Source organism: Mya arenaria, chromosome 10, assembly GCF_026914265.1.
Source record: "Mya arenaria isolate MELC-2E11 chromosome 10, ASM2691426v1".
Classification (NCBI taxonomy): Eukaryota; Metazoa; Mollusca; class Bivalvia; order Myida; family Myidae; genus Mya; species Mya arenaria.
The window spans coordinates 45,749,107-45,758,828 of NC_069131.1; the positions used below are offsets into that span (position 1 = coordinate 45,749,107).

Here is a 9,722-nt window from a genome sequence, read left to right on the forward strand (position 1 = left end):
GTCCATATGCCTTTCGTCCCTAAACAAAGAAAGTGTGGGCTGAAATATCACGAACTGACGTCGTTGCAAGCCTAGAACTAAAGTATTTGCATTACGTGTCCAAAACATGAAAACACTTTCCAAACGTTTCCGATTTTTATCCAGGGCTTACAGAATCTGACTAAATATCACACTCGCTTTGACCCTCACAAGTGGCACTTTTCCGAAATAATTCAAGTGCAGCGAAACAAAAACAACGATTTTCATTCAGATTATTCAAATTATTTCATAGAAAAGATATATTCTTCCACCCAAGATAAGAAGATCCAACTATTTGGCCTTGCTGGAAATCCTTACGTTGCCCACGGGCTAATTTAAAAAGTACCCATATTTAAATAATAAATAAAGATTCTTTTTTACTATATTTTGTTTATTGCGTTGAGAGAAAATGCATTTACCGAGACCGCTAGTGTAAGATAGGTTCATCCTCCTCGCGCAGGTTGTTCTGCGGAAACTTCGCTTCCGCAATAACCCTATGCTCGAGTCGGTGCGAACCTATCTCGGCTATGAAGATATCCCCATTAGACGTCTCATCTTAATACCTGTCCCTCGCAAAAGTGTAACTATTAATAAGTATAACTCTCCTCTGTTCCAGTCCGCGTCCCGAAGAGTTGGTTTGTCTTGTGCCAATTGCCACACGACAACGACGACCCTGTGGCGGCGGAACAGCGAGGGTGAGCCCGTGTGTAACGCCTGTGGACTTTACTACAAACTACACGGTGTAAGGCGTAGTTAATTGTTATTTATCACTGTCTTTTTAATGAATTGTATTTTTATACGTTTTATAACAATGACAAATGGCCCTTTCTTAACGATAAAAGTAAAATGCATTTTAATAGGTAAATCGACCCCTTGCTATGAAGAAGGACGGTATTCAGACCCGAAAACGGAAGCCAAAGAGTGTTAACAACAAGTCCAAAACGGGTTCAACCACGCCCACAAATGTCACATCCGGGTCAGCACCAAAGTCAGATAGTTCTGAAGGTAGGCATAAGTCTAGCTAAACTGTCAAAATGCATTGATAAAAAAGTTTTAATCAAACGTTTCTACAACAGTAATAACCTCATGCTGTGCAATACATATTTCCACTTATATGTGTGTTATTTACAACACAATATTCCTTGAAAGATAAAACAATGCATCTTTATTGTTTTAGGTTGATAACTAGTGTTTATGTTTTAATTTACACAGATTCAAAGCCGGTCAGCTCTGAGAATATTTTGACTAGTCACAGCGAAAGTGTTGATTCCAATGCCAACACGTACAATTTGACGTCACTTCCGCCAATGAATAGTGCCGCCATTGCTGGTCTTAATTTCCCCATATCGACATACCCAACGATCAGTTCAAGACCCGACTCAGGCTCCATAAAGGTAGAAAGTCCAGAAAACCTTAGTGCACATGCTCAATATGGAACATCTTCTCCGAAGCACCAGTCAGGAATGGGCAACGAGCACCTGCAGGGGCATTCCCATTCTATAAATAGCATTGGGATTTCCCAGAATGACGCAGGAGGCCTTGGAAATATTAGTGCGTAAACATATTCCAAAATGTTTGTGGACGATTGAGCTTACATGATTGATACAAATCAAAAATTGTGATAACCCGATTTGCTAATTCTACTACGAAGAACAAATTCTAGACGGATGCAATCACTAGAGACAGAAAACGCTAGCATAATAATCATATGGTAAACTAGTGACAGGAAGTGTTAGCATACTAACGTAAACTAGTTCCAGGAAATACTAGCATACTTATGTAAACTAGTGACAAGAAACGCTAGCATACGTAGGTAAACTAGTGCAGACAGCGCTAGCATACTTATGTAAACTTATGCCAGGAAGCGCTAGCATACTTATTTGAGCTAGTGCCAGGAAGCGCTAGCATACTAATGTAAATTTGTGCCAGGAAACGTTAGCATACTTATGTAAACTAGTGACAGGAGGCGCAAGCATACTAATGTAAACTAGTGACATGAGGCGCAAGCATACTAATGTAAACTAGTGGCAGGAGGTGCTAGCATACTAATGTAAACTAGTGGCAGGAAGCGCTAGCACACTAATGTAAACTAGTGACAGGAAACGCTAGCACACTAATGTAAACTAGTGACAAGAGACGCAAGCATACTAATGTAAACTGGTGACAGAAAACGCTAGCATACTTGTGTAAACTAGTGATAGGAGGCGCAAGCATACTTATGTAAATTAGTGCCTGGAAGCGATATAATACTAATGTGAGCTAGTGACAGAAAGCGCTAGCATACTAATGTATACTGGTGCCAGGAAGCGCTAGCATACTAATGTGAGCTAGTGACAGGAAGCGCTAGCATACCAATGTAAACTAGTGCCAGGAAGCGATGGTATACTTATGTGAACTAGTGACAGGAAACGCTAGCATACTTATGTAAACTAGTGCCTGGAAGCGAGAGTATACTAATGTGAACTAGTGACAGGAAATGCTAGCATCCTAATGTAAACTAGTGCCTGGAAGCGAGAGCATACTAATGTGAACTAGTGACAGGAAACGCTAGCACACTTATGCAAACTAGTGCCTGGAAGCTAGAACATACTAATGTGAACTAGTGACAGGAGGCGCAAGCACACTAATGTAAACTAGTGGCAGGAGGCGCTAGCATACTAATGTAAACTAGTGACAGGAAACGCTAGCACACTAATGTAAACTAGTGACAGGAAGCGCAAGCACACTAATGTAAACTTGTGACAGGAAACGCTAGCACACTAGTGTAAACTAGTGCCTGGAAGCGAGAGCATACTAATGTAAATTAGTGACAGGAAGCGCAAGCACACTAATGTTAACTAGTGACAGGAAACGCAAGCATACTAATGTAAACTGGTGACAGGAAACGCTAGCACACTAATGTAAACTAGTGACAGGAAGCGCAAGCATACTAATGCGAACTAGTGACAACGAGTGACAAGAAGCGCTTGAATTCTTATGCGAACTAGTGACAACGAGTGACAAGAAGCGCTTGAATTCTTATGCGAACTAGTGACAACGAGTGACAAGAAGCGCTTGAATTCTTATGCGAACTAGTGACAACGAGTGACAAGAAGCGCTTGAATTCTTATGCGAACTAGTGACAACGAGTGACAAGAAGCGCTTGAATTCTTATGCGAACTAGTAACTACTTGTGACAGGAAGCGCTAGCATTCTAAAGGGAACACTTAATTATCGTTGTGAAATATGCACCGAAAAGCATATTTGAATAAATCGGTTTTGTTGCAATGTTGTTGTAATGTACGTAGCACTGCGAACTCACATAATGTACACGCTTGATATCATTCCATTGTACATAGTTTTGATGTGATTTGATTTCTTCATATTTTAAAATTAATCATTTCATCCAAATTATTTGAAAATGTTCTTGCAGTATTATTTTTTCTTTTGTCCATTTCTTTTAATCCACCAAACGGCTCTTATTTGTGTTAACATGTAGTTTAGCATTGATAATTTTATTCTATAGGTATATAGAAGGTATCGTAATTAGGTAATCACTCCGCTGAGATTGTGGTAAACATGTTTTATTCCATATGTTATCGTTTTGTTAACATTTTTCACCATGAACCAAGATACCTCACACATTAAATAAAATGCTCCAATTATTAATAGTCGCGGTAGAAATAGAAGTGTATTATATACATTGTAGAATCCTAGAATATTGCTGATTAAACAAGGTGCTAATTATTATTCTCAAAGTCAAATCGTGTGTGAGCAATTGACTTTGACAACATTTTTTAAATGTTATTTACTACTAATTTGAAAACTACAACACAAAAACATGAACATTATATGACGGCGTATTAGTCTGAAAAAGTATGTATAGTGTAGAGCAGAATAGTAAACAACTGAAATGGTATATACTATGACTTAATATAACACTAATATGAAGACGAATAAAAATGAATATTATGCAATTATCAACATCAACGATGAAGATAATAAAGTATTATATATATATATAAGTTGTTATTCTTACCAGTCTTAAAATTATTATTAAAGAGACACTGTCTGTAAAATAGCAGATTGAAATCCGTTTTCTTTTGCTTTTATTAAATAAAAAAAACGTACCTCTAAACTCCTCGTATAAGGAACATATTATTTTATAATGCAACATATAATTGTCGCAGTGAACTTTTTTATGTCCTCTGTATCGGAGATAAATTATAAAATGGCCGACGGTTTCTTGGGAGAGGACCACCATCACCAAGCAACCAGATATTCACGCAATATATTTCTCGGTTTTTGGGGAGGTGGCGCATCCCTCTAACATCAAACCAGGAACCACCCTTGCATACACAGTTTTACTTTAACATTTTATTTGAATACAGAAATATTTAAATATCAATAACAGACAGGGATGTGCTTTAATGCATTTGTTGTTGTTGTTATTTCAAGAGTATATGCATTCATGCACCGCATTCGGGATCCCTTTGATGTGAAAAGTCCTGTACACGTAGATGGTTGAAATAACAGAAAAGAGTGGATTGTCCAGTAGCCTTCAACTTGGCAATCAATGCTTAAAATGGAATATAGATAATACAACGCTGTATGTTCAGTCCAAATAAACTGAAGTACAAAGTTGTCTTTGCTTGAACGTGTGGAAGCTGAAACGTGTTTGCTATATGCACAGGTGGGCTGACATGTAGCGGCCCGGAACATTTAGGTGACAGGTGGCGCCCAGTTCAGGGCTTCCAGAACTGGGATTTTACGGGGCTCTGCTAAAGGCTATCATTGACGAAGAAGCACACGATTTGTTTTCCGCTTGAATGCTTGTATCATAGCATGTGGCTCTAAAGTTGTACATTCCACTGCTTTTGTGTGCGGTCCTCAATTAAATCGGCTAGCTACAGTTGTCGAAGCTCACAAAGAATAAAGTGCTAATGGTGCCCTTTTTTGATCGGTTCTCGTTTGGCGACCTCTGTAACCATTATTTGTTTTTTTACAACTCACTACGAAACCTTTGTTTGCGTGTCTCGTAAGTATGACAAAAACTAGGTCATAACGTCAAATATTGGACTCCGAACTGTAAGGACTAGAGAGGTCATATTCTATTACCACTCTTCGTCAAATATCGTAGAAATGTCTGTCTCTATAAAATATGGGTTAACACTCGCAAGGCCATATTTTTCTACCCAATCGTTTCCATCAATTGAGGTCAAATTTAATTATCTGTCATGTCAGGCCAAACACTAGGTCACTAAGGTCAATATCTAGGTCACGAAGGCCAAACACTAGGTCATTAACGCCAAACACTAGGTCACTAAGGTCAAACACTAGGTCACTTATGCCAAACACTAGGTCACTTAGGTCAATCACTAGGTCAGTAAGGCCAAACACTAGGTCACTTAGGTCAATCACTAGGTCAGTAAGGCCAAACACTAGGTCACTTAGGTCAATCACTAGGTCACTAATGCCAAACACTAGGTCACTAAGGTCAATCACTAGGTCAGTAAGGCCAAACACTAAGTCACTAAGGTCAAACACTAGGTCACTCATGCTAACTACTAGGTCACTAAGGCCAAAGACTTGGTCACGAAGGCCAACCAATAGGTAACTGAGGTCAAACAATAGGTTACTTATGCTATCTAGTAGGTCAGTAAGGCCAAACAATAGGTCACTTATGCTAACTACTAGGTCACTGAGGCCAAACACTTGGTCACGAAGGCCAAACACTAGGTCACTAAGGTCAATCAGTAGGCACTAAGGTCAAACAATAGATCACTAATGCTAACGACTAGGTCACGAAGGCCAACGACTTGGCCACTTAGGTCAAACAATAGGTCACTAATGCTAACTACTAGGTCACGAAGGCTAAACACTAGGCCACTAAGGTCAAGAATAGTCACTTATGCTTACTACTAGGTCACTAAGGCAAATCACTAGGGTCAAACAATAGATCATAAAAGCCAACCACTAGATCATTAAGGCCAACCACTCAGGTCTCTAAATTAAAAAAATAGGTCACTTATGCTAACAACTAGGTCACTAAGGTTTAAGACTAGGCCACGAAAGCCAACCACTAGGTAACTTAGGTCAAACAATAGGTCACTTATGCTAACTATTAGGTCGCTGAGGCCAAACACTACGTTAGTAAGGTAAATCACTAGATCACTAAGGCCAAACACAAGGTCATAAAGGCCAAACACAAGGCCATAAAGGCCAAACACAAGGTCATAAAGGCCAAACACTAGGCCATGAAAGCCAAACACTAGGTCAGCAAGGCCAAACACTAAGTCACTAAGGTCAAACACTTAGTCACTAAGGCCAAAATCTAGGTCACTAAGGCCAAACACTAAGTCACTTAGGCAAAACACTTGGTCACTAAGGCCAAACACTAGGTCACTTAGGCAAACCACTTGGTCACTAATGCCAAACATCAGCTCATTAAGGCCAACTACTAGATCACTTAGGCCAAACACAAGGTCACAAAGGCCAAATACTAGGTCACGAAGGCCAACCACTAAGTCAAGAAAGCCAACCACTAGATCACTTAGGCCAAAAACCACATCACTTGGTCATTAAGGCCAAACACTAGATCCCTTAAGCCAAACACTAGGTCACTTAAGCCAAACACTAGATCACTAAGCCAAACACTAAATCACTTAGGCCAAACACTAGATCACTTAATCACGAAGGCCAAACAATAGATCACCAAGGCCAAACACTAGGTCACTTGGTCACTAATGCCAAACACTAGGTCACTTATTCATTAGGCCAAACACTAGATCACTTAGGCCAAACATTAGATCACTTAGGCAAAACAGTAGGTCATTTGGTCACTAAGGCCAAACAATAGGTCATTTGGTCACTAAGGCCAAACACTAGGTCACTTAGGCCAAACACTAGGTCATTTGGACACTAAGGACAAACACTAGATCACTTACTAAGGCGAAACATTAGATCGCTTAGGCGAAACACTAGATCACTTATGCCAAACAGTAGGTCATTTGGTCACTAAGGCCAAACACTAGATCACTAAGGAAAAACAGTAGGTCACTTGGTCACTAGGGCCAAACACTAAGTCACTAAGGCCAAACACTAGATCACTAAGGCCAACTATTATATCACTAAGGCCAATTATTATATCACTAAGGTCAAACACTAGATTATTTGGTCACTAAGGCCAAACACTAGATGTGTTGGTCACTAAGGCCAAATACCAGGTCAATAAGGCAAAACACTAGGTCACGAAGGTCCAACACTTGGTCAGCTGACACGCATGGTGAACCCGGGAATAGTCAAAACCCGGTAAATGAGATTGTATTTGGATTCAAAGTCGCCTTCTTCCATAGTTAAGAGTTTACCTCTGTCTCATTTAGAGGTGTACACCTATATTTCTAACTGCACGTCTATTTACAATTATAAAGAAGCAGGTCTTAATACAAAGCGGCACCTCTTTTGCATAATACAATGAAGTTTTTTATAGGTGTACCTCTAATATATATATATAAATTTCGGCTCTTCTGTCGGCTTTTGACCAAAATGATACGTCATAGTATTTGACGTTTGAGTTTCTTACGAAATAGCAATCTCAAATAGGACTGGCGGGCTGGTACCTGTATAATATCACCTGTCACCTGGGCGGCGCTCATTGATCTGTGTCTGTGTCATGGAACGGTGTAGGTGTGTCAGGTGGTACCACAGAACTTGAAAGTTATGCCTCAGTCACATTTGCTCTACGGCTTGGATACTGCGACCGTAGCCATAAATCTTTTACTGGCCGTAGAGGTCGCCGTGGGATTATAGCGCGGAGTTATACGTCGGGCGTACCATGGCCATGCGTTTGCCGTGCGGCTTTCCTAGGGTCTTATGAATTACAATTGCCTTTTCCAGACCGCCAAAAGTTGCGGCGGCCGCAGAAATCTTATGGGCACCCTAGGTCAGCCTTCAGGTGACCATACGGTGACCACACGGTGGCCTTATGGTATGTGGCACACCCTGCCGGCAACGCAAGGCCCACGAACGGCTCCCGTACGCTCGCTGCACGCCATCCGTATGGCTCCAGCGGCAGTCTGTGCCGTGCGTGGAGCAGGTATACTTGTGGCTACCTGGTGTCTGCCTTGGAAATAGGTAAACTTGCGGCTTCCTTGCGTCTTCCTTGGTATTTGCAAAAAAACTACGGCCGCCTCAGGGACGCCCTAAGGCGACCGTGCGTCCTTACTTAAAATGTTGTACGGCGGGCAGTTTTTCTGTCTCCACAATTTCAAAATACGCCGTGCAGCTACAATAACATGCTGTGCGGCTACCCTACCGTGCCATGCGGCTTACGCAATAGCCGTACGGCTACCCTACCATGCCGTGCGGCTACCCTACCATAACATAACATGCCGTGCGGCTAACCTAACATGACGTGCGGCTACCCTAACATGGCGTGCGGCTAACCTAACATGCTGTGCAGCTACCTTACCATAACCTAACATGCCGTGCGGCTAACCTAACATGACGTGCGGCTACTCTACCATGCCATGCGGCTGACCCAACATGCCGTGCGGCTACAATACCATGCCGTGTGGCTACCCTACCATAACCTAACATGCCGTGCGGCTAACCTAACATGACGTGCGGCTACCCTACCATAACCTACCATGCCGTGCGGCTAACCTACCATAACCTACCATGCCGTGCGGCTAACCTACCATGCCGTCCGGCTACCTTACCATGCCGTGCGGCTACCCTACCATGCCATGCGGCTTATCTAACATGCCGTGCGGCTACCCTAACATGTTGTGCGGCTAACCTTACATGCGGTGCGGCTAACCTATCATGCCTTGCGGCTAACCTATCATGACGTGCGGCTAACCTACCATACCATGCGGCTACCCTAAAATGCCGTGCAGCTAACCTATCATGCCGTGCGGCTTACCTAATATGGCGTGCGACTAACCTAACATGCCATGCGGCTACCCTACCATGCCATGCGGCTACCCTAACATGCCATGCGGCTAACCTACCATGCCGTGCTGCTAACCTAACATGACGTGCGGCTACCCTACAATGCCGTGCAGCTACCCTAACATGCCGTGCGGCTACCATAACATGCCGCGCGGCTACCCTACCATGCCATGCGGCGACCCTACCATGCCGTGCGGCTACCCTACTATGCCGTGCGGCTACCCTACTATGCCGTGCGGCTACCCTACCATGCCATGCGGCTACCCTAACATGCAATGCGGCTACCCCAACATGCCATGCATAATATACCATGCATCAATACCCCAACTTGCCATGCCGCTATCCCAACATGCCTTGCGGCTAACCTAACATGCCGTGCGGCTAACCTAACATGCCGTTATATATATATATATATATATATATATATATATATATATATATATATATATATATATATATATATATATATATATATATATATATATATATATATATATAATATATATATATAAATTATATATATAGGGGTTTCAGAACCAAATCATAGTTTATGCATAACACGTATTTTAGGTAATGGATATGTATTTGTCATTGAATACATATCAGTTCGCTTACATATCAATATGTGAAATGTGAACAGTATACAGTATTTGCATGTTTTTCATTAATATGTCGCATTCCAATTTCTCGGAACACAACTATTTTTAATTGAATGTACATGTTTGCTCATATGTGTGCATATGATCTTTAATTTACAGTGGAGGAAAATT

The 9,722-nt window shown here is 41.6% G+C and overlaps 1 protein-coding gene across 4 annotated transcripts in view; it reads left to right on the forward strand.

The window, feature by feature from the left end:
• Window positions 1-3,983, forward strand: part of LOC128204119 (transcription factor GATA-4-like) — a 21,002-nt gene extending 17,019 nt beyond the window's left edge. For all 4 annotated transcript variants that reach the window (XM_052905474.1, XM_052905472.1, XM_052905471.1 and 1 more), the window contains 3 exons: window positions 635-760; window positions 879-1,023; window positions 1,231-3,983. In XM_052905474.1, coding sequence (XP_052761434.1) covers window positions 635-760; window positions 879-1,023; window positions 1,231-1,577 — 618 coding nt within the window. In that variant the 3' untranslated portion in view covers window positions 1,578-3,983. The remainder of the gene's footprint in view (window positions 1-634; window positions 761-878; window positions 1,024-1,230) is intronic.
• Window positions 3,984-9,722: the final 5,739 nt, after the last annotated feature.